Source organism: Marmota flaviventris, chromosome 8, assembly GCF_047511675.1.
Source record: "Marmota flaviventris isolate mMarFla1 chromosome 8, mMarFla1.hap1, whole genome shotgun sequence".
NCBI classification, from domain to species: domain Eukaryota; kingdom Metazoa; phylum Chordata; class Mammalia; order Rodentia; family Sciuridae; genus Marmota; species Marmota flaviventris.
The window spans coordinates 50186303-50211481 of record NC_092505.1 but is presented as its reverse complement, the minus strand read 5'-3'; the positions used below and the strand labels follow the sequence as shown (position 1 = coordinate 50211481).

The following is a 25179-nucleotide window of genomic DNA, read 5'->3' as shown; positions in this document are numbered from 1 at the left end:
AGAAAGCCCTGGAACCACGCAGCCCAGGAGTTGGGAGAGATGCTTTTTTCTTGGTACTGGGGATTGAACTCAGGAGCACTTGAGTTCACTGCTCCACATCCCCAGCCCTTTTTATTTTATTTTGAGAAAGGGTCTCACTGAGTCGCTTGGCACCTGGCTTTTGTTAAGGCTAGCTTTGAATTTGTGATCCTCCTGTCTCAGCCTCCAAAACCACTGGGATTATAGGCCTGCACCACCATGCCCAACAGGAAGAGGCACTTGAACTTGGCTGATAATGCCAGACAGGTGGACAGTGAATTGTGTATGAGCTGTAGATAATTTTTTAAAATATTTTTTAATTGTCAATGGACCTTTATTTTATTTATTTATATGTGGTGCTAAGAATCGAACCCAGGGCCTCACACATGCCAAGCAAGTGCTCTACCACTGAGCCACTACTCCAGCCCCAGCTGTAGATGATTTTAAAATGGAGAAGTAAAGCCACCTCTTTGCCCCTACCAGACAGGTAGTAAGCAAGGTCCTGATGCCTGGTAATAAGGTTTAGGGGTTTGCCCAGCTCTGAGGTTAGGGACCCTGACAGGGTGTCAGGACTCTTCAACAGACTGCATGACCTTAGGCAAGTCCCCTCTACCCTGTAGACCCCTCAGGTTTCTCATCGACAAAACAGCCAGATGGTTTGACCAGATCATCTCAACAGGCCTTTGTATCTCTGACCCCCTGTGCTCTAAATGCTGTATCTGGAAGCAATTTCTATGTTTGGGCTCAACTTAAGGCAAACTGTGGATTCCTGACGGGGTGCAGAATGGGCCGCTGAAGGAAAAGCTGACAGCGGGAGCTGGACCAGCCTGTGGCATGACCTTCCGGCTCCCTATCCTGGTTCTCTGTCTGTGCTCTTGGTAGTAAGAGGTACAGGTGGTGGGAGTGGGTTCCCAGCTCGACTAGGCCACACTAGGTGTATCTGAGTGTGGTCTGTGGACCCTTGTGTTGGAGCTGCTTGGGGGTTTGTTAATTGTGGATCTCTGTGGGTGGAGATCCAGAGATCCAGAAATCAGGATCTCTGTGGGTGGAGCTTCCAGAGATCTGATTTTACTCTCCAATGAAATAGCATCAGTCATCACTCACATTTGTTGTGTACTCACTTTATGCCAAGAATGAGTCTAGGTGTTTTCCATGTATTAACTCAATTTAAGACTCCAGTGGAAGACCTGTGAGTTCAGTTCTTAAACAAGCTTTCTTGGCCATTTGAACGTGGTGCTCTGGGGTGAGGTCAGTGAGACAGGGAGGTCTGCACACACCCAGGCTGAGTCTTTCAGTGACTTTGGACCCAATGCACTGAGCACCAAAGAGCAAGAGCAAGAGCAAGAGTGTTGTCCTGAGGACAAGCCTGGCTGCTGGGAGCGGGGCACAGCTCCAGGCCTGGCATCTCCCTTGGGAGACCTCAGGCTGCTTGGGGACCATCTCATTGCAGAAAAGGCCACTATTAAGAAGCCCTCTGAAAAGAGAGGGCCCAGACCTGGGGAAGCCTCTTTCGGGGCCTCGGTTTCCCCAGGTGGCCTGGGAGAGTGCAGGATCCCTCTCAGGCCCTGGGTCCCATGAAATGACCATGTTTATGTGAAGACGTGAGATTGGCTAGTGGGTTGGCTTGCTTGGAAACTTCTAACACGAGGTGGGTCTGACAAGATGAGTACAGGATCCTTCAGCCTCAGCATGCAGATGAGGCCAGGCCAAGTGGCACTACTGGTGATTCAGTGTGACCTGTGGAAAGAAAGGAGAGGAGAAAGGCGAGTCCCAGTCACGTCTCCTTCCTGCCTCCAGTCAGAAGGTGTTAGAGCTGCTCGGGCCTTAAGAGTCCTCACAGAAGGAAGGGGAAACAGACCTGGAGCACTGACCTCCGCTCACACTGTACCTTAGTGTTCAGAACAGAGCAGAACGTGGGTCTTCCGAGCTCCTTCCGAATGTTTTACTTTGTGGCATTGAAATAAGAAGGTGTGTCCTCCCAGGGAGCTTTGTGTTTAGGGAATGTGAATGATGGTATTAAACCCCAAAAGTCCCAACTCACCAACCAACAAAGCCCAAGGCTTCACGGCTAATTATGTGTTCACTCATGAGTCACAGGGTGTTTCTGTTGGAGATCCACCGCCAGCGTGCCTGGTTTCATCACTTCTCCTCCTGGGGAGGGGCCGCGTCAGTGTCCAGGTGAGCTGTCTGGGTGTCCTTCTGTCTCTCTGCCTGGCTCGCTGACTTCATGGGTCAGCGGCAGACGCCAGGTGGACCCCTTCTCCAGGGGCTGGACAGAGGCTGGACCGAGTCTCTACAGTGATTGAGGACGCGCACGGCGCCTGAGGGAGAAAGGTGTAATTAGGGCGCTTCGTGGGCCTTTAACTGCCATCCCTCGGCTGCCAAGCGGCACTGGACAGCGTGGGCTATTAGTCTGCTGTGTGCTGGGCTCCTGAGGGCCAAGGGCCACACACGTCTGCACACTGGCTGAGGATCCAGGGGCCCAGCCCTGGCCTGCTCCTGTGCCCCTGAGGGCCCTGCCGTTGGGCTGAGGTGGGCCCTTTGGGGGTGGTTGGAGCGGTGACAATCACAAGTGCTGGAAAACAGGAAACGTCTGGCTGCTCGTGGTGCCGGGTGGGCTCTGCAGACGGGAGGGTTTATAAAAAGACAGTCTGCAAATTCTTGTAATCTTTGTCACACTGAGTGTGGTCCATTTTAGACAACAGGGAATGGCCCTCTTCCCACAGGGAATTATCTCTCCATTCCTCCTCCTGGCCCTTGAGGGACCCTCCACAGGCCTGACTTGACACCCCCTCCCAGCTAAGGGGTGCAGACTCAGAGAGGTGGGTCCTCAGAGGAGCCTCCACCTACGTGCTCATTTACCTGTGAAGAAACAACACATGTTTTTCAGGTGATGGGCTCTTAATTCATCTGGGTATTTGGGCTGTGACACTGTTTTCGGAGTGTGCTGGGCATAGGAATGTGTGGTGACAATTCATGAGCACTGGGTAGCCCCACACCAGGCACCATCAGAGCCTCACCTTTTGTAAATCCATCTGGGGGTCAGCTGTCACACACACATACCCAGGGAAAGGACAGACACCCACACCTCTGCACAGAGCCCTGACACAGGCACAGTCATCCTATAAATGGATCTTATATCACCCTCTGGGACTCGGCCCTAGAATCCTGAAATCTTAGGGATGGACAGGACATTGGCTGCCCAATACCTCACTAGGTGTGGAGGCTTCTCTGCAGCTTCCTCATCGGGAGGTGGCTCAGCTCTGCTTCAGCACTTCCAGGAGCGGGGAGCTGACTGCCTCTATGCTGCAGCCATGGGCTTTACAGACTCTCTTTGGTGGTGAGCTGAAACCCAGCACTTTGAAACTTTTGTGCACTAGCTGTGACCTCTGGAACTGCTGAGTTTGGTTGCTTTCTTTATCCCAGGGCGGCCCTTTCCGTATACTGGGGAGAGTGCTCCTGGGCTCCCCGCGCCTTCTCTGTTTCTGGCCATTCCTCCGCCCCTCCTTCAATGGATGCACAGATGTTCTGGTTTCTGGGTCTTCTCACTATCAACTAGAGAAGTTCTTCAAGAAGCCAGTTTGTCATTGGCCTTTTTGAAATTCAGAGTGGAACTGAGCATGGCAGTACAGGTGTGGCCTGATCAGGGACTGTGGAGTTGAGACTATCTATCATCTCCTTTGTTCCACGCTTGATACGTCTATTGATGCAGTCTCTGGTCATGGTAGTTGCTGTGGGCAGCCTCTTTCTATGTGCATGTTTATATATAAAGTGCTTCTCTCAGGGTGGTGGTTGAGCCGCTTTTTCTGTGGTCCCTGCTTAAGCAGTTAGTTTTCTGCTTTCAATTTCGGGATTTGGGCTTTTTCTATACAAGTTCATGATTTTAGATCTGTCCACAGCTTCATCTGGTCCCATTCTTTCACGTCTAGATTCCGTCAGCCAAGTTATTCTTTTTCCTTTATTTGTACCATTGTGCTGCATACTTAGCTAAATCCTTAATGAAATCGTAACAGGTCAGGGCTTGGACAGGCTGGGAATAAGTGAAGAGTTCAGCCTGTATAGGTGGGGATGAGCTTGGGGTTTTCCTCAGACGCCTTGTTGAGGGTCGGGAAGCAGCATGTGGGGCAGAGGCCAGGGCGGGAAGCCTGCATTATTTTGAGTTATGCTCCAGGCTCAGGCCCCCATGAGTTCAGGGGCACAGGGAGAAGCCAGACAAGGGCCTTCTCCACGCAGCCCGTGTATGCCTTATATGCCATCTTTTCCAATTCCTTCCTCTGATGCTGATGTTTGCTCATTAAGAGAGAGAGAGAGAGAGAGAGAGACTGCATAAACAAAGGACTCACCTAGGAGTTGGGGCACCTAGGATTTAATACTTGATCCTCAGTTTCCCTGCTTCCCCATAAAATGAAGAGCAGCAGTCACTCCTCGACCCTTCAGGAGTTACAGGGCCCTTTAAACCTTGGGCGGAGGTCACAGATGGCCTCTCTGAGTGTGTCTAAGTTTTCTGGAACCTACTTCAGGCCATCTGGGAACTGGGACTCAAGTTCCAGGAGGCAGGTCCCAGGCATCGGCTGGGGTCCAGCAGCCTCCCCAGCTGCAGACAGTTGCTCTGCACTGGAAGGTGGTTTGAATTAAACCTCCATGAAACACATGTGGACAGGTTGCTGGTGGTGGCGATGGGCTGGGTGGGGCAAGGCAGAGCGGGGGGAAAAGCTCGGCTCTCCCTCCATCTTTCTGCACACCAGCAGTGTGGTCCTCCCTCTGCTGGCTGCTACTGCTCCTCCAGGCAGGCCACCACATTTATAGGCTGGGCATCTTCCCAGGTTCAGGACCTATTTATTTGTTCCTATCTCTTCTCTGTTCCTCCTGACAAGGCCATGTTCCAATATCCTTTTAGCTGCTATGAGGGCTACAGAGCTGGATAAGATATAGTTCCCACCTTAAGGAATGTGTAGGAATGAAAGATGTGGCCCTTGTCCTTGAAAAGCATATTAATGAGGGAAGGAGATAGTTGGAAACACAGTGAATGTCCGGCTGTGGAATGACCATGGGGAGGTTGGGAAGACCACCTGCATGGGCGGGAAATGAATCCTGATTCATGGTACAGGGAAAGCTTCCTCGAAGTGATGGCATTTGAGCTACACCTAGAAGCATGGGGGAGATTTGATGAGGATGAAGAGCACTCTGAGTGGGGGGCACTTCCTGGGCAAAGGCTTGGAAGTGGGGAGGCAGGGGGAAGGCCAAGAGGCTTGCTGACCAGAGCAGAGGGGAGCACTGAACTGGGTCCATGATGATAGATAGCACTTGAGGCCAAGCCACTGCTGATATCAAGGTTGGTGTTGGCTTAAAACAAGCCGTAGTAAGCCTGGTAGGTGGTGCATAACTGTAATCCTAGCAGCTTGGGAGGCTGAAGCAGGAGGATCTCAAGTTCAAAGCCAGCCTCATCAATGGCCAGGCACAAAGCAACTCAGTGAGACCCTGTCTCCAAATAAAATACAAAATAGGGCTGGAGACGTGGCTCAGTGGTCAAGTGCCCATGAGTTCAATCCCCAGTACCCCCCACAAAGAAAAGAACTAGTCACAGTGTCAGTGAGGTGACCCTGACTAACACGTGCTGTCTCCTTGCAGAGGCCATGCTGCTGAAACATTACCTCCTCTTGCTGGTGGGCTGCCAAGCCTGGACTGTAGGCTTGGCCTACTATGGCTGCCCGAGTGAGTGCACCTGCTCCAGGGCCTCTCAGGTGGAGTGCACGGGGGCACGCATCGTGGCAGTGCCCACGCCTCTGCCCTGGAACGCCATGAGCCTGCAGATTCTCAACACACACATCACCGAACTCAGTGAGTCCCCATTCCTCAACATCTCGGCCCTCATCGCCCTGAGGATCGAGAAGAATGAGCTGTCCCACATCATGCCTGGTGCCTTCCGCAACCTGGGCTCGCTGCGCTACCTCAGCCTCGCCAACAACAAGCTTCAGGTTCTGCCCGTAGGCCTCTTCCAGGGACTGGACAACCTGGAGTCTCTCCTTCTGTCTAGTAACCAGCTGGTGCAGATCCAGCCCGCCCATTTCTCCCAGTGCAGCAACCTCAAGGAATTGCAGCTGCATGGCAATCACCTGGAATACGTCCCCGATGGCGTCTTTGACCACCTGGTGGGACTCACCAAGCTCAATCTGGGCAAGAACAGCCTCACCCACCTCTCACCCAGGGTCTTCCAGCACCTGGGCAACCTCCAGGTGCTCCGGCTATATGAGAATAGGCTCTCGGACATCCCCATGGGCACTTTTGATGGGCTTAGCAACCTCCAGGAGCTGGCCCTCCAGCAGAACCAGATCGGCATGCTCTCACCTGGCCTCTTCCACAACAACCGGAACCTGCAGAGGCTCTATCTGTCCAACAACCACATCTCCCAGCTGCCTCCCGGCATCTTCATGCACCTGCCCCAGCTCAACCGACTTACACTCTTTGGGAACTCCCTGAAGGAGCTCTCCCCAGGGATTTTTGGGCCCATGCACAACCTGAAGGAGCTCTGGCTCTATGACAACCACATCACTTCTCTACCCGACAACATCTTCAGCAACCTCCACCAGTTGCAGGTCTTGATCCTTAGTCGCAACCAGATTAGCTTCATCTCCCCGGGTGCCTTCAATGGACTGACAGACCTGCGAGAGCTGTCCCTCCACACCAATGCCCTGCAGGACCTGGATGGGAATGTCTTCCGCATGTTGGCCAACCTGCAGAACATCTCTCTGCAGAACAACCGCCTCCGACAGCTCCCAGGGAATATCTTCGCCAATGTCAACGGTCTCATGACCATTCAGTTGCAGAACAACCAGCTGGAGAACCTGCCCATGGGCATCTTTGATCACTTGGGGAACCTGTGTGAGCTTCGGCTGTATGACAACCCCTGGAGGTGCGACTCAAGCATCCTTCCGCTCCGCAATTGGCTCCTGATCAACAAGGGTAGGTTAGGGACAGACACTCTCCCAGTGTGTTCCAGCCCAGCCAATGTTCGAGGACAATCCATCATCATCATCAATGTCCCTGGCCCCAGTGTTCCGGCCCCAGCCATCCCTGAGGTTCCCAGCTACCCCAGCTACCCAGAAACACCACGTTACCCAGACACACCACGGTACCCAGATGCACCCCCGTACCCAGATGCTCCGCGGTACCCAGACGCACCCAGCTATCCTGACACACCCAGCTATCCTGACACCACATCCATCTCCTCTACAACTGAGATCACTAGCTCTGTAGATGACTACACTGATCTGACCACTATTGGGGCCACAGATGACCGCAATACTTGGGGCATGACCCAGCCCCAAAGTGGGTTGGCCATTGCTGCCATTGTAATTGGCATTATTGCCCTGGCCTGTTCCCTGGCTGCCTGCATCTGCTGCTGCTGCTGCAAGAAAAGAAGCCAAGCAGTCCTGATGCAGATGAAGGCACCCAATGAGTGTTAGGAAGGCAGGCTGGAGCAGGGCTCAGGAAAGGAGAGACGGGAGCATCTAGGAATGTGAGCATTCTGCCTCTACCCTTGGGTCCACAGAGCCAGGCTCTCAGGGCTCTTTCCAGGCCTTAGAGAGAGTTGCCCCACCTTGTCCTGACCTGCCTGATTCTTCTGTGGAGAAGCAGGTCTCACAGGACATTCTTACCACCAGGGAGATCACATGGCTGTAGAAAAGCCCCTGGAAAATTTCCTATTCATATGCTTGGGTTTCGCTCAGAGGGGCCTTCCCCCAAATCCTCACCACCTTTCCTTCAAGAACAACTTTCCCTGCACCCAGGCCCCCTCCTGGCCTCTGTAGACTCAGTGGTGAGAAAACCTGCTCACTTTGGGGGAACAGTTCTCCACCAGGACAGCCCCTCTCCTCAGAGTATTATGTAAGTTGATTTCCCTTCTTTTGCTTCTCTTGTTTGTGCCATGGCTTAACCCTGTCCCCTCAGATGGAAGTTCTCCCCTTAATTTTCTGCTCCTGAAGGCAGGGTGAGTTCTCTCCTCAAAGAAGGCTTCAAATCATTTAGCTGGTTTCTTAAGACCTGCAGACCCCCCGGCTTGGAGGATGTTGTGAAAGAAAGAACGAATCCCATACTGCTCAATTCCTGGACATACATTTACCATCGGATCTCTCTTGTGATTTTTGTCTAGAAAAGAAAGACACACGTGCAACAAACTCAGCCTTGTAGAGGATGATAATTCCAAACTACAAAGTTTGCTTGGCAATTTTTAGTCCTTTGTGGAATAAAATCGTGAAGAATTTTTGACTTCTAAAACCATTTAATTTGTAAAATCAGCTTATTGGTACTGAATGGAGAAAGAAACCTGGTGTCTGGGGGTCCTTTCAGTCACCCCTAGGGGTTTTCTTTTCGATTTTTTAAAATTGAAGTATAATATACGTACAGAAAAGTGGGAGCGTGATAATGTACATCCATGTGATCAGTGTCAAATCAAGAACAGAGCATCACCAGTATCCCCAAACCCAAGCTTTTACTGAAGGACTGGGACATCTGAAGATGACACGGACTTACCTGGATTCTTACCAGGGGCCTCGCTGCCCCCCCGCTCCATGGCCAGCTGTTGCAAAGGCCCAGCTGCCAGGATGACAAAGATGTGATATGGACAGCACAGGAGACTGGCCTGGAGAGGAATCTTAATAAACCCTGAGATCTGGAGGGACCCAGGCTGGCCAGGTCAGAAGTGTCCTAACTACAGTGGCCCATGCAACCACAGTGTCTTCCCTGCTGATAAGCTGCAGGTCATTGGAGGTTCCTTGTCTGGGCCCTTTTATGGGCATGATATGCCTATATCTGTTTTTAATTCACTTTCCATTTGGGGGAAATGAAATAGCTCTGAGATGAGATCTTTTAATTGAACATTCAAGTGTAATGGGAACCAGGGATCCCTCTAATGTTGTGGAAAAATTCTTCGTCAACATTAGTCAGCTAGCAGCAAGGCTTCAGGATTTTCACAGACAGCAGATATCAAGATACACTGACAGGTCCCAGTGGTTGGAGTGGCTCTCTGAAGCTCCTCCTACTTATCATCTGGTTATGAGTTAAGTCATTTGATCCAGGGTTTTCTCTTCCTTGAGTTATAGTTGAATTCTTGCTTTCATGCCTTTCCTGCTACACACATATTCACAGATGTTAAAGAAATTATGTTCAAGGCAACACATGTCTTTTTCTGGACATCTGATCCACCAGTTCAGAAATAAAAGCAGTAAAATTGAAGAATTTCAGGTCTCCATATCTGCCCAAGAAAGAACTTCAGTTGATCTCAGGGATGTAGGTCTCAGGGATCTACCACCAATCCTGATTGGCTTTTATTAGGTCCCTCTACCTCTCAAGATGAGTAAGAAGCCTCCGCAGCATCATGATGACAGGATGGCCAGGCCCCCCAACACAAAATGTCTCAGAAGGAATGTCTAGTGCATGTCGTAGCTTTTAACTGTCCCCAAGAATCTGATATCCAGGCAAAAGATATTATTTCCCCAAGGCAAATCTGGGTCTACAAATGTTTTCAAAATATTAACAGAATGAGTGCATGTGTATTAAGTAAGGCTCACCAGGACCCAAAAGGAAGGGAGCCCCAAGCTTGGGGCATGACCTTCATCCTATTGACGGTGGCCTGCCACGTGGGCCCAGGGGCTGGAAAGGGAATGTGGGTCTGCTTTCCTCCAGACAGGAAGCCTGGTTTGGCATCACATTCCTCAGACCCAGAACACTCAGGTGCTTCTTGTGAGTGAGCTCCAGTGTTTCATTGTGCTTAGGAACAAGTGGCTAGGGATAGAGAGAGGTAGGAACCCTCAGCATTCCATGCTCCCTGCCAGCCTTAACCCAGAACCCCTGGGTGTTTCTGACATTGGCCATGACATTGGAATACCTTCCTTTCTGGCTCAAAATACTGGTCTGAGAACAGGTGTCTTCAGACGACCCACCCAGGTAGATCCCAGGTGAAGGGGATGGGCCTGTTAGATGATCCTTCCCAGCTTGCCTGTTCCTTTCTCCCATCAGAATGGTTTGGAGCCATCATCCCTGTTGTTCCTTGTCAGGACTTTTGGCCTCTCTGATCTGTGCTGTTTGGTCAAGGAGTGGCCCCAAAAGCTGAATGGAGTGCCCTTTTCAATACGGCACTATTGAATGATGTATTTGCTCAATTCTTGGGACTGGAGTGAGCTGAGTGGTCCCTGAAATGTTGGGTAGGGTACAGAATTCCCTTCACTTCTCCTCTGTGCACTGGTTTCTAGGCCACCTTGCCGTTCACCAGCAGCCTTCATGTGACACGGAAGGAAGGAATCAATGTTGGAGGAAAGGACCATTTTAAGAAGTGCTTACTGTGCACAAGTGTCCTCCAAAGCTCTGGACACATTCCCCTTTAACCCTCCCAGTGCCCCCTTGGGACAGGGCAGAAGACCGTCACAATAGGTTCTCAGTAGGCTGGGGGTTTACTTCTGTCTTCAGCCTTTACACAAGACCACATGCTCTGACTAGGGTTTTCACCATGAGAACAAAGCAAATGGGAGTCCCCGTCCTGGTGCTCCTCATACTCTTAAGTCACTGGGACCTCACCTGGTACTGTATGGATCCCAACTTTGTAAATACAGGAAACTTGTTCAGCCATGAAAGAAAAACTGGCCCCTGTCCTTAGAATTATTGGTCTGTGTGGATAGTGGTCTTTCTCTTGAGAATGTAGAGGTTCTAGATCTTCTCATGGGCAACCACACGATTCCCATACTTCAGATGTCAGGGTAGAGCTGATCCAGGAATCTACTCCCAAGCTCAGGAAATGTATGGAGAGCAGACAGCTAGCAAGTCACTAGATGACTGGAGGTGGGGGCAGAGGTGGGGTATATCCCACCCTTTAGCTATAAGCTACTCAGATTTGGCCCACGGCTGATCCTGTGGCCAGAACCTAACCCAGTTTGTTGGGGGAGGCTGTGGCGGTCTTGTGAAGGAAGCCACCACTGTGGCTGAGAGAGGGTGTGCGGCAGGCTGCTTCCAGGTGGAACTCCTCCCGATCCTGGATTCCTTCTTCTATGGAGAGATGGTTCTCACCACCCATTGCTTTCATGCTGCCTGCAAAAATAGATCACCTTTGCCTTGCTAAGAGAATCACTGCAAATAGTCCCAGGTGCTTGGCAGTGCATGTAGCGATTTCTAGGCCCCCAGGGTTTTATAGAGTGTGAACCCTGGTGGGCAGGGTTAGGGGTCTGTCTTTTGCTAGATGCTGCTTGTAACAAATTTGGTGTACAGAATCAACAATAAATGGTATACCCAGGACACGTGTGCCCTCTCTGAACTTCTTGGTGGTGGTGGTGGGGGGGTCTCACACCTGTGAAGTCTGCTCTTGCCACAGAGATCAAGCCTGGCCTGGATAACACCTCACAGAAAATAGATTCCAAGAACAGGACTTTGGAAAGTGAATGGGGACCAAAAAGGAAATAACAAATCATCTCCATAGGCTTCACGAACTTAAGACAGGAAATAATTTCCCAGAGTCACCTGGTGAACTAGGGGTTGAGCGAGCAAGAGACCCGGGCTTCCAGTTTTTTCTGTGCCACCCGGAGGGCATGTTGCTCAACACATTCACACGTGCAGGGCAGGAGGGCAGGAGGGCAGGACTGAGCTCCTGTCAGGACTCAGCACCAGGCTCAGCAAGTCACAGGCTCTCAGAATACGCCCTCGGAGTGAAGGCGATCGCTTCAAGTATCTAAATGTCCCCAGGCCTCCCTCAGGCCTCTAGTCCCAGGGGTGCCACAGTTGCTGGTGTAGGAACAGCAATGCTAACAGGGATGAGCCCACTGTTCCTTAACACACCGTCATCTCAGGAAAGGGCCTTCACATGGGATTGTCATGTGTTCGCTTACATTCCTGTCAGGTGTCAGCTTGTCCCAGGAATTTGGGGCAGGACAGAGGTCAATAATGTTCATCAGATTATGTGGCTGGACCCCTTCAGGAATGAAGGGCAGGGCCTTGCTGTGCTCCCCTGACCACTGAATCTCTGTCTACTCGGACAGGTTTCCGAAATATGAGATTAATAGAGTCTTCATCCCTAATCTCATGGAAGATCTCTGGAGTTCTTAATGCAAATCTCCCTTCACGCATGACCCACACGCCCATTACCTGAAGTTTGATTACATGTGCACACACGGTGGATGTGCATGCACACACATGCGCACACACACACACAGAGCTCCCTAAACCCTCAGCCATACCTATCCCACAGAAGAGAATGCAGGGACTTATGGTAAATCTTGAGTAAATCATGGTCTAGAAACTGGCTAGTTATGCTGGGTGCGGTGGCACATGCCTGTAATCCCAGCAGCTTGGGAGGCTGAGGTAGGAGGATCACAAGTTCAAAGCCAGACTCAGCAATTTAGTGAAATCCTAAGTAACTTAGTGAGACTGTGTCTCAAAATAAAAAACAAATGGGCTGGGGATGTGGCTCAGTGGTTGAGTGCCCCTGGCTTTAATCCCCAATACAAAAAAACAAAACGAAAAACCCCCTACAAATGGTTAGTTAGTTGAAGAGTCAGAATTCAAACCCTGATCTCTCTAATGCCCAATTTCTCTTGTTCACCACAACATGTTGACGAATGGACTAGCTGTGTTTCTGGGGGTGTGGATGCCCTGAGAGCCTGCTCAGACAAAGGTCCATTCCCTCACCTGAGAGGGAGGCTCCCCAGAGGTGCCTCTTCCTCCCCATCCCATCCTGGAAGCTGACACCCTGCTCTTGCCAGCCGAGGTGCCATCCAGAGTGGGGCTGGGTCCACTCCGTCCACTGCCTCTGTCCCTCTCAGAAACACCTGCATTCCTCTGCCAAGTGTGGATTTGTAACCTGTCTCTATTGAAAAAACGCTTCCTTGGTACAATCTGTTGGATCTTTGTAGTGCGGCTGAGGCAGTGTGCTCACGTGCAAAAGAAATATTATTTTGTCCTGGTAAAAAGAATGAGCAGAATATTAATACCATGCAACAAGTTTAAAAAAAAAAGCCATCAGACTACTTTGAATGGAAGACTCCTGGCATGGCAAATGATCTTCGATTGCTTGCTTCGGGCTGCACCCCTGAAATCATATGAACACTCCTGGGCACACATACACTCTCACCACACCCTCCACCCACTCTCAGGAACAGTTACTCTCACACATTTTCATCATGCATGCGTAGACACACACATTCCTTCCCTTGCACACTCTGACTTGCACTTATATACTCTCCACACAGTCTTCAACTGACTCCACGGTCGGACACCTCCAGAGGCGGGAAAATCACTCCCTCCCAAAGCTGAGGCTAACATCCTTCGAGAGCCTGAGTGGGGATGTGTTCCACTTTATACGGGGCCAGAAATTCACTTCCTATAGTTTTTTTCCCCTTTTAACTAAGAAAGGGTTCAGAAAGTTAGTTCATTAAACAAACAAATCAGCAAACAGACCAACACACACACAACCCTCTTAGTTCTCCAGTGGCCGGGTACAGAGTGGAGGAGGGACCTGTGGCCAGGGGAAGTGGACCCTGGGTGGAGCCCTCACCTCAGTGCAGCTGCTGGGTGCCTTCCAGGGCTGGTGGATGCCTTGGGTCCCAAAGGCGCCCAGCCTGCCACTTTAGAAGGATTTTGGCCCCACCAGGCACCTGTGTATGGGAGCAGCTTCGGGTCATTTTGTAATCTTTAGTGGCCTTGCCCAGGTTCTCTCTCTGCCCTGTGACCCTGATGACATTCCCAGAACAGGTCACGTGAGGGGAGGAACCACTGTCCAGAACTTTGATCAAGGCTGGGGCTGGATTCAGCCAAACACAGGCTGTACCAGACGCCCCTCTGCTCTGGAGGAAGATCCAGGGCTGCCTGTCCCACCTGCTCAGTCTTCATGGTAGGGCTCCCGGGGCCACGCCTGGGTCTATGGGTGGTGGGGGCATCTGGCCTGGAGTCCTGGCTGGGGGGCAGGAGAGAGGCTTGCCTCTCTTCCCCGTTTGGGAGCATTTTCTATCTCCAGCAGGCTGCAGTACCCGGGTTCCCCTCCTGTGGGAGGAGCAGCAATGAGGGGCTTGGCTCTCTTGGGCTGGAAGGAGGCAGGAGGAGGCCTGGGCAGGGGCTTCGGAGATGACCACCTGGTCCCTGACTAAGTGGCAATCATCAGGGTGATCCATGGCTGGATCTGCCCTTGTCTAGACCTGTCACCTGGCATAATTATTGCTAGGTCCCTCTTCATTTCCATAAGTGTCCAGGTTTAGATGATAAAGTTTATTGTCACCTAGGACTGAAACCTGCACACAGCTGCTTTTTATTGGATGTCTGCTAGTGTCCAGGGCTTTATTCTTACTGTCTAATTGAGCATGTTCATCATCTAATTGAGTACCACCGTGACCCTGAGGGCTACAATCATGGATGAGGAATTGAGTCTTGGAGGGATGGAGTGAGAGGACAAAGCCCACACAGCTAGTAGCTAGTGTAGAGACAGACTTTGAACCCAGGTCTGTCTCTGCCCTGGCAGAGCCAGAGTGCTTTCCTACTCCACTAAGCAGGATGCAGAGCATGGCCTGAAGTTAGGGGATCCCAGAGAGCAGTGCCATCTCTCTGCTAGCCCCAGGCCAGGTAATGAGTGCAGAGCATTGAACCCTGGCCCCCCTCCCCACCCTCGAGTTCAATGAAGTGGGTGTAACTGATTTGAATGCAGAGCAGAAAGACCCAAGCCTTCAACAGAGGATGAGAGACCCAAGGATCCAAAGGAGGGGCAGTCAAGGAAGTGGGGAAGTGGGACATGTGCGGCCTTAGGAGGGTGGGTAGGATGGATCAAGGCAGCAGTAGGAGCTGGGCGTGGTGGTGCACGCCAGTAATCCCAGCGGTTTGGGAGACTGAGTCAGGAGGATCAAGAGTTCAAAGCCAGACCCAGCAATTCAGCAAGGCCCTGTCTCTAAATCAAAAATACAAAAAAGGGCTGAGGATGTGACTCAGTAGTGTAGTGCCCCTGGGTTCAACCCCAGTACCAAAAAAAAAGTGGCAATAAGAAAAGGCAAGCACAGGTGCTCCACAATGTCAGTGGGACCTGGAGTTGGGGACTGGGGTGGGAGAGTGATGGCACCCAATTCATGACCTCCTCTTGTTTCAAAATTCTGGCTGCCTCCTCTCCTAGAACACCTACGCGGCACATAGACAAACTCCCCTGAGCCTCGCAATGCCACGCCAACAGGTACAGAGCTCCAGGAAGCCCCTGTTGGGCACTTGGGGTGGCACATTTGTGTGTGCACAGTGAGCCAGTGTGACCCAGTTCAGCCTTCTGGAGGGGACTGGGAGTTCTGCCTCCTTTTTAACCCGACTATCTCCATTTTTACAACAGAATAACTTCCCCGTTTTTACCAAAGTTATACATGTTTATCATTTCAAAATGTAGAGCATACATTTTTAACCAAAAGAAAAAAAGTCACCCATAATTGTATTTTTCAGAAATAACCACTACAAATATTTTGTGTATAATCTGTTTTCAGTGCACGGATATACCTTAAAAATGGTAATGTAGCATTTTGGGATTCTACATAGATTTCATTTTAAAAAGTGCAAACATTACTAAACACATATCTATAATTTTAAAGATAGCAGAGAAGATTTGTATTACATCTGTGTAGCATAATTTACCTAACCAAGCCCTCAGGTTGCACATTTAGGCTGTATCTTTATTTATTTGGTATTTGGGATTGAACCCAGGGTGCTTAACCTCTGAGACACATTCCCAGCCCTTTCTTATATTTTATTAGAGACAGGGTCTCGTTGAATTGCTTAGGGCCTTGTTAAGTTGCTGAGGCTGGCTTTGAACTTGCGGTCATCCTGCCTCAGGCTCCGGAGCTGCTAGGATTACAGGTTTGTGCCACAGTGCCCAGCTTCTCAGTCTCTTTTATTTATCTATTTTTATTGTTTTCATTTTGAGACAGGATCTCGCTAAGTTGCTTAGGCTTAAGGGCCTCACTAAGTTGCTGAGGCTGTCCTCAAACTCTCGATCCTTCTGCCTCAGCCTCCCAAGCACTGGGATTACAGGCGTGAGCCATCAAGCCCAGCTCTTTTTATTTTTATTTTTTTGATAGTCTGGTGCCTGCTGTCTCATTTCAGTGCCACACTGGCCCTAATAATGCTAGACTGTAGGTGTCCTGATTGGCGTTGTCATGGTCGCTCTCGATTTACAAATGTGAAAGCAGGGGCTTAGAGGGTCACACCTGGGCAGGTGTGTGTGGCCAGCAGGATAGGAGCCCAGGCTGGAACCAGCCCCAGTCTGCCGCCTCAGCCCCTTGACTGACTTCGTTGGGTTGAGAGGGAAGGAGACCAGGTCTGGGAGCAGCAGATCTTCCTTGGGGAAACGGATAAGGTTTCCATGTGCTTCAGAAGCCCCTTTTCCTGCTTCCAGATGTGTGGCAGCCTGAGTGTAGAATCCAGCATGTACTGACGCAGTCTGGGGACCTGGGCCAGGGTTCTGGGCTCCCGTCACCCTCTGGAAGGAGTGAGGCTTAGCTCTGTGGTGGATGACAGATTGGCTTGCAACGCACACAGAAATGTACCAACCCAAGGGCAATTTGAGAAGAGGAAGGAGTTCATTTGCACCCAGTCAACCAAAAAAATAAAAATAAATAATAAAAATGTAAAATCATGGAATAGGCCAGACTTCCTTGGCTTGCTGAGTGTGGAACATTTTTGAGGACATGTGCTGGTCTTATTCCCAGATGAAAACCAGCAACCTTCTGGCTGTCTCCCCATGGTGGCCCTCTGGTGTCCATCTCCACCATCCTTTGGTGGGGTGCTTCCCATCTCCGGAGCTCCCCAGTGACCTGCTCTCTTGAGGGTGGGCTGGGAAGGGCCTGAGTCTGTTCCTTTAAAACAAGGACAAAAATGCACTTTCACTTGGCCAGAGAGGACGAGGCTAGAAAAAGTGCTGTTGAGAAGCATCTCTCCAGTCCAGAATGGGGCGGTTGGATGATCTCATCGGTTTTTCCAGAGCTAACCTCCATGACTACTTCAGAAGAAAACTAAGGCTGGCTAAATTCAGGAGAATCAGATTTGCTCTGAGGATGGAGATGCATTTAGCATGGCTAAATACTCCGAATCAGCCAGGCTCTAGGAATGGAGTTTTCTATGTATTCTCTCACTTAATCCTCACAACAACCCCACAGGGAAGGTAGTATTGTGTTGGTGGTTTTGGAGGTGAGGAAACGGAAACACAGAGAGGTTAAATAATTCAGCTAAGATCACACAGTTTATTAAGGATGGATATAGGACTTGAGTCCAGATTGTTTGACTTCAGAGTACAAACTCTTAGTAAATCCAGAGCAATGCAAGAATGAGTCTTGGGCCAGGAGTGGATCATTTGGAAATTATTGGTGTTCTGCACCCTTATTGCTAGTATCCTTCCCTGCATCCCCACTCCATCCCTGTTGGCTAGGGCAAGAGGAGTCTTGCCTTGAACCTTAAAAGACCCTGTTCTGGCCTTCCTGTTCCTAAAAGATCCCTAAGGGTTTAGAAGATGTCAAGACCAAGGGGCACATGCCGACTGGAGGCTGGGTTCCCATCTTGAACCACGTTTCAACTACCCAGGACCAGGTCCATGTTCTCCAGGGTGATCTTGCCACAGAAGAGCACACCTTGGCCTGTGGTCCCTTGGAGTAGCTATGGATGGGGTCTCAATACCAGAGACTCAGGTGAGAAGAGAAAGACATAGACCATGGGTGGGGTTCCCTGATATGCATTCACCCTGGGGCCTGCAAATGTGAGGAGCAGGCCTGCCCATCCCAGCCATTCCTCAATCTTGGCACAGAAGCCGGTGGGGTCACAGCAACACCCTACTTTGAGCGCAGACCTCAGAACTGATCCTGCCCCTTGCTTCTGAGTGTGTGCATGAGAGTCTCCATTTCCCTGTCCTAGATACTTCTAGATTTGCTCTGAGGATCAAGATGCATGTGGCAGCTTTGGGAACTGGCAGGTGGGAAGAAGCCCTTGGCTCGGCCACCCTCTCAACAGATCCCTCCCGCCATTGCTGGAGATGGTTTTTTGTGCCACAAGTCTCATGGTCTTGCTTCAAGGCCTGAAATGAAGCAACTGCCTTTTCTGGGAACTTCTAAAATGTATTATTTCCAGGTGACAGGATTCAAGAGGCCCAGGCAAAGGGAGAGAGGACACAGTCTGGGGCGGGCTCAGTCGGGAGGCACACGCTGCAGCAGGCTCGGTTCTCCTCATGGTGCTCCTCCCACTTCGGCCACAGTGTTCCTGGCAGAAGCAAGTGGGAACACAGGAGATCTGGGTTGTGCCACCCGGCCCGGCTGCAGACACCCCGGGCCTGCCTCCCTGTCCTGAGAGGAGGCTGGCCTGACAGTCTGCAGGGCTCTCGAATCCTAGTGTTGGATGGCCCTTCATACTGGGGGAGTTTATTCCAAAAACTGCCTTGGAGAACCAAAAATCCAAGGGGTAAGCCAGCAAGAGTGACTGGTCCCTGGATACCATCATGGCACATTAACAGTAAGAATTGCTGGTTTCTTATTGTTGGGCAGATTCCAGGCTGTGATCCTGTCCTGACTGGTGCTTCATGGGTCTGTGCAGCAGCATTCCAGGGAAGGACCCTGCGCCTCCCAAGCTGCTCATCCCTGTCTAGGAAGTTCCATTCAGCAAACACTGACTGAGCCAACAGGAAGTCACTTGTGCCCTGGATGCCAGGCATAGAGAGATGATGAACACACTCATCTTCACACAGAAAGGACAGCCATGATTGGTCTTTCAGAGTCCCTGGGTATTTTGTCCACAGGGGCGGCCCAGGTATGTGACATGCACAGGACGCCATTCTGCCGAAGCCAAAGTCCGCTGCATTTAGGTTTCTATGCACATGGTCTCCTGAGAGCAGTCTCCTTCAAAAACTGAGCTCTGTAACTGCTGGCCCAGGGGACACACACTGGCCTGAGGTCCTTCCTTTCCTTCATGTGTCTCCAATTGCCATTGCAGGAGTCCCTTCTAATGCCACCGCCTGGAGTTTAAGCAAAGGTGCCTGAGAGAGGAATGCGTTTTCTCAGGGAGACACTTTCCCTTCTCTACAGGCTAGAAAGAACATTTCTGGGAAAACCGAGAGTCACTGAGTGTCTGAATGGATGAGGCTAAGTACACTGGCCTTTCTAAGTGCTCTGTGTGCAGGAAGACCTTGGGAACAGCCTTTCACAGCTGAAGCTTGAGGTGGCGGAGGCAGCCAGCAGAGGGCAGCAGAGAGACAGCCAGCTGCTCTTGCCAGGGGATGGCCTCCAGGGGACCAGGGTAAATTCCAGTTGAGGAGAGGCAAAGAGAAAAATTAGGGTCATGCTGCAAGAGGCTTTTCTTTCTTTAAAACAATTTATTTTGATAAGGCCAAATGTATTCTATCTAGAATATTTTGTATTTTTCTACTTTTTTGTTCACATTGCCTTTTCTGTAATGATTGTGGCTTGCAAGCTTTAACAATAGTTAACATAGTTACTAATAATAGTTCTAATAATAATAGTTAATAATTTACTTTAATACTAGTTAACATAGTTACATAGTTACTAATCTCTTGCACTGTCAGACCCTCATCTAAAACCTTTATTTATACTTACTCATTTAATCCTCCCAATTATCCTAACACACTACTATTACCTACTTCTTAGATATAAGGAAGTTGAAGCACAGACGGGGAAGTAACATACCCAAGGTCACATGGCTAGGGATTCGAACTCACTACAAACCTCTACATGAGTGACGTGAGCAGGGTCATGGCCTGGAGAACACAGAGTCCCTAATGGGGCTGGGGCATTGAGCCCCGGTTATTCTTGCCAGGTGGAAATGTGAGCCCCCAGATCATCCTAAAATGTGGACTTTTGATCTGACATTTCCTAGTCTTTCATGTGCGAGCTACTGATTAATAAATAAAAATGACCACAGAGGAATAAACACAATGCACTTGTAAGCTTCGTCACCTATTTGTGATTCGTCAGTAGGTGCTGGCAGGTTTTTCTTTGTTTTGCTTTTGATTAATAGTTAGCACACTGGAAGCTTGGACCCCTTGGTCTACTGGTTTGTGGAATTCCCAAGTCTGGGACCCTCCTGTCCACACAACACTGGAAAGTTCCTGGGCTCCATCATGGTGAGGTGGGGAGAGACATGGTGAGGTTGAGGAGAGCAGTTGATGGCAGTGCTGAGGAGCTGCTGTGTGGCACTGTACACACCCTCTGCGGATGGTGCAGAGAGCAGGTGGAAGGGTATCCTCACCATCAGGCCTGGAAGAGTTACATTTGGAAATTCCCAACACAGTGACAATCTTCCCATATATTGTTTTATTTGTTCTTTTTAGTTGTACACGACAGCAGAATGTATTTTGACATATCATACATACATGGAGTATAACTTCCCATTCTTGTGGTTATACATGATGTGGAGTTACACTCGTCGTATATTCATATATGAACATAGTAAAGTTCTGGTTCATTCCACTGTCTTTCCCATTCCCATCCCCCCTCCTATCCCCTCATTTTCCCCTGTCATGTCCCCACCTCCATTGATCAGAGAGAACATTCAGCCTTTGGTTTTTTGGGATTGGCTTATTTCACTTCGCGTGTTAGCACGATAGTCTCTAGTCCTATCCATTTACCAGCAAGTGCCATAATTTCATTCTTCTTTATGGCTGCATCTTCCCATAGTTTACATAGTATCTTGAAAAATTCTGCACTACCCATGGTCTCCTTTTACTCATCTTTCCTCTGTCTTTTTCTCTCCTTTCCTCCTTTCTTTCTCCAATCTGGAGAGAACATGGAATGTTTGCAAAACTTGGATGTTGGTTCTGCTGTGGGCACTACCCTGCAGGTGTGACCTGTCAGGCCATCTGAGACCTTCATCTTCAGGAGATGAGACCCCACCCCACCTATCTTGCAAGGCTGCTCTGGGTGCTAAAACTATGAATAGGGGCTTGGGTGTGGCTTAGGGTGGGGTACCGCCCAGCATGCATGATGCCCTGGGTTGGATTCTTAGCACTACAAGAAACAAAACAAACCCAAATAAGAAAACCCTGTTACCACAACTGTGGCTTTCCCAATGAGGCTAATCCTCCCTCATGATCCATTCCTGTTTCTAGGGTCACTGTCCAGTGCTCTGGACACTGTGCCATGCTGCCCTTGATAAAGGTGTCCCTTCTGTTTTCTCTCCCTCCTCGGATCTGGAAGATGCTCCCTGGAGCCTGGCTGTGCTGGGCTTCCTTCCTGCTCCTGGCCAGACCCACCCAGCCCTGCCCAGTGGGCTGCGACTGCTTCATCCAGGAGGTGTTCTGCTCAGATGAAGGGCTGGCCGCCATCCCGCTGGACATCCCACCACACGCCACGGACATCGTCTTTGTGGAGACCTCATTCACTACAGTGGGAACCAGGGCCTTCAGTAGGAGCCCCAATCTGACCAAAGTGGTCTTCCTCAACACTCAGCTCCATCACTTTGGGCCAGATGCTTTTGGGGGGCTGCCAAGGCTGGAGGACCTGGAGATCACGGGCAGCGCCTTCTCCAACCTCAGTGCTGACATCTTCTCCAACTTGACCTCACTGGGCAAGTTCACCCTGAACTTCAACATGCTGGAGGCTCTGCCCGAGGGCCTCTTTCACCACATGGATGCCCTGGAGTCCCTCCAGCTTCAGGGGAACCGATTTCAGACTCTGCCTTGGAGGCTCTTCCAGCCTCTGACGCGTCTGAACACCCTGGACCTGGCTCAGAACCACCTGGCCCACCTCCCCAGGGGGCTGTTCTGCAGGCTCAGCAACCTGCAGACCCTGAAGCTGAGCAACAACATGCTCTCGAGGCTCCCTGAGGGTGTGTTTGGCAATCTGTGCAGACTGCAGGAGCTCTTCTTGGATGGCAATGCCATCAGGGAACTGTCCCCAAACGTCTTCTCGGGGCTCTTCTGCCTGCAGAAGCTGTGGCTGCAGCACAACGCCATCCGTCACCTGCCACCCTCTGTCTTTTCCTCTCTGGGCAATCTGACCTTTCTGAACCTGCAGGGCAATGAGCTGCGGATGCTGCCTGTGGGTCTCTTTGCCCACAACCCAGGCCTGGTGGGACTGTCCCTGTCCCACAACCAGCTGGAGACTATCACTGAAGGCACCTTGGCCAACCTGTCTAGCCTTGTGTCCCTGACGCTCTCTCACAATGCTATCACCCACCTCCCCGCGGGTGTCTTCTGGGACCTCAAGGAGCTGGGTAAGCTCTACCTGGGCAGCAACAACCTGACGGTCTTGCACCCAGCCCTCTTCCAGAACCTGTCCAGGCTGGAGCTGCTCAGCCTCTCCAGGAACCAGCTGACCACACTCCCGGGGGGCATCTTTGACACCAACTACAACCTGTTCAACCTGGCCCTGCACAGCAACCCCTGGCAATGTGACTGTCACCTGACCTACCTCTTTACCTGGCTGCTCCAGTACAGCGACCATCTCTTCCACATCAACACCTACTGTGGGGGCCCCGCCTACCTCAAGGGGCAGTCAGTACTCTCTTTGAAGGAAGAACAGCTGGTGTGTCCTGTCACCCGGGACCGTTTGGGCTTCCAGGTCCACGGGATAGATGACAGGGAGCTAGGGGACATATGGGATCTGACAGTGGAGGAAAGGGCAGTCTGGAGGAGGTGCACCTATAGCAACCCCGAGGGCACTGTTGTGCTGGCCTGTGACAAGGCCCAGTGTCGCTGGTTGAACATCCAGCTATCTCCTAGGCAGGGCTCAGGCTTCCTGGCGATGAAATACAATGCCAGTCAGGAGTGGGACTTGAAGTCCAGCTGCGGCTCTGTGAGAGTCACTGTGTCTATTGAGGCTCAGGCAGTGGGGCCCTAGCTATAGAGCAGTTGGATCTAAGAATCTGGACAGTAGCTTCTGGGACCTGACCGGGTAAGGGGCAGGGGGAGACAGGTGCTGGGTCTCCAAAGCTTTGGCTTTTCTGCTGCAAGGGACATGGTCACATCTCCAAAGTGGCGGAGGTGGAGTCAGGTCTGTTCCCCCCAGTTTGTCCTCCTCCTCTCCTTCCCCCATCATCCCTTCTCGGAGTCTGTGGACTGACAAGGCCATCCTTATTCCTTTCAAAGCACCCTTGAAAGCTGTGCCAGGGTCTGGAGAATAAACCTCCCCGGCTCCAGTGGTTTGCTATGACTCAGTCCCACCCCCTCTCCCCACCCCCCTCTCCAGCCCCAAGGAGCGGCCACCATTGCTCCAGGGACCCATCCAGCTCAAAACCCACATGTCGGTTTCAATGTCTCACCTTGGAATTTTGTTTTAAATGGATACAGAGATGGCAAAGGAAATGACAGAAGTGGGGGTGGCCTGCGAGGCAGGGCCTGGCTTCGTGCCGGGGCATCGTGTCATCAGCGCCCTCCTGTGGCAAGGGGAAGTCGAGATGAAAGAGTGCCCTGGGAAGGTCAAGGCCAGCTGGTGGCTCTCATGACAGGAAGTCCCAGAGGGCAAAGGTGTCTTTGCTGGATAAACACACAGAGGGCCACTCTGTGAGGTTGCAGGACAGAGTGGAGGGAAGGACAGGGCAGGGACAGGTGAGCCGGGTGGGCTGGGGGGCCGCTTTGGCCACCTGGTTTTCTCACAGCCTCTGACTGTCTGGGCTGCTCATTCCCTGGAATTGTTGTCCCTTGGTTCTTTCCCTCTTTCTACTTTTTTTTCCCCTTCCTTCCTTCCTTCCTTCCTCCCTCCCTCCCTCCCTCCCTCCCTCCCTCCCTTCCTTCCTTCCTTCCTTCTTTCCTTCCTTCCTGTACTGGGGATTTAACCAAGGAGTGCTTTACCACTGACCTATATTTCTAGGCCTTTTCATCTTTTATTCTGAGATAGGATCTCACAAAATTTCTGAGGCTCACCTTGAATTCAAAGTCCTCTGCCTCAGCTCCCCAAGTCATTGGGATTATGGGCATGTGCCACCGCACCTGGCTCTTCCTTGGGTTTGGAGATGCTGCTGCTGACCCACCCCACCGTACTTTCAGTGTTCCTCACCCACCACCTACAGAACAGCCTTTTTAGGGGTCCTATATTTCTGCCTCCCCAATAATCCCAACTGAGGGCCCCCTCCACACGGATGACCCCCCAAAACTCCTCTTTGGGCTCAGCTCACCTCAGCGGCACACTGGCCTCTGCCTGCTTAGCAGCCACATGCTGGTCTAAACCAAGCTCTATCCCCAGCTCCTCCTGGGTTTCCGTCCAGCAAACTGGCAAACCTAAGGAGCTGGAGGTATCCTCCAATCTTTTCCCCTCCTTATCCTTGTGGCCAGTTAGTTAATGAACGTCCAGCTTTGGCTTCCATTTCTCTTTCCCCATCCCCAGACTCTGTCTCCTTGTCTTCCTTCCTAGTTTCCCAGCTGCAGCATGGAAAGCCTTGGGGGTATGGGGAGCAATGAATCAGCCAGTCCCCCAGCGGCCTACCACTGGGGCAGAGATCAGCCAAGAAGGCAGAGGACAGCAGGGCACGGAGGCGCGTACCTGTAACCCAGCTTCTCAGGAGGCTGAGGAGGAAGCTTGCAAGTTTAAGACCAGCCTGGGCGAATTAACAAAATAAAAAGAGCTGGGGATGTATCTCAGTGGTAGAGAGCTTGCCTAGCATGTGTGAGGCCCTGGATTAAAAAAAGAAGAAGAAGAAGAAGAAGGTGTGATGAGAACAGAACACAAAGCACAAAGAGGAAAGAAGTGAGCATTGGCAAACACTAGGGGGTTCAGAAGATCACACACCTCAGACGACAAGAGCCTCAGGGAAGGCTGGCCAATAGTGGGCCTTGAGGGGAGCAAGACAGGGTGCACAGGTGACATGTGCAGAGAGAATGGGAGCCGAGGACTATAGACCTGCAAGTGGGGAGGTCAGGGCTGTGGGACTGTAGAGCAGGGCACTCAGTGGGGGAAAGTGGAGGAGGAGGAGCAAGACTGGGGAGAACAGAGGAGCCTCATATTTAGTAAGGATGCTGCAGGCAGTTTATGCAGAGGAGGGACATGCTCCTGCCTGTGTTTCAGGCAGGTGGCCCGGCAAAGTTTGAGGGGAACAGGAGGCGGCCACAGAGTGAAGGCTGTTGCCTGGCTTGAGATGGAAGCCATGAGGGCCAGGATGCTAAGGAAATGGAACCAAAAGCTAAAAAAGATTCAAACAGCTGACTGCAAGGCACAGAAATGCAAATTATAGCAACAAGAT

At 51.1% G+C, this 25179-nt stretch overlaps 2 protein-coding genes across 2 annotated transcripts; both read left to right on the top strand.

The window, feature by feature from the left end:
• The first annotated feature begins 5651 nt into the window (after positions 1–5651).
• Lrrc15 (leucine rich repeat containing 15) lies at positions 5652–7481 on the top strand. Its single transcript, XM_027935902.3, has 2 exons — positions 5652–7110; positions 7192–7481. Exons 1-2 carry the CDS (start codon positions 5652–5654, stop codon positions 7479–7481), a joined length of 1749 nt encoding a protein of 582 aa, XP_027791703.2.
• Positions 7482–21200: 13719 nt separating this feature from the next.
• Positions 21201–22844, top strand: Cpn2 (carboxypeptidase N subunit 2). The gene has a single exon (XM_027935929.3). It carries the CDS (start codon positions 21201–21203, stop codon positions 22842–22844), a length of 1644 nt encoding a protein of 547 aa, XP_027791730.3.
• Positions 22845–25179: the final 2335 nt, after the last annotated feature.

Excerpts from the sequence above, each read along its gene's own strand:
- Lrrc15 (XM_027935902.3), top strand. The coding sequence starts at position 5,652 with ATGCTGCTGAAACATTACCTCCTCTTGCTGGTGGGCTGCCAAGCCTGG. Across the intron at positions 7,111-7,191 it reads TGAGGTTCCCAGCTACCCCA|ACGCACCCAGCTATCCTGAC; the intron begins GCTACCCAGAAA and ends CGCGGTACCCAG.
- Cpn2 (XM_027935929.3), top strand. The coding sequence starts at position 21,201 with ATGCTCCCTGGAGCCTGGCTGTGCTGGGCTTCCTTCCTGCTCCTGGCC.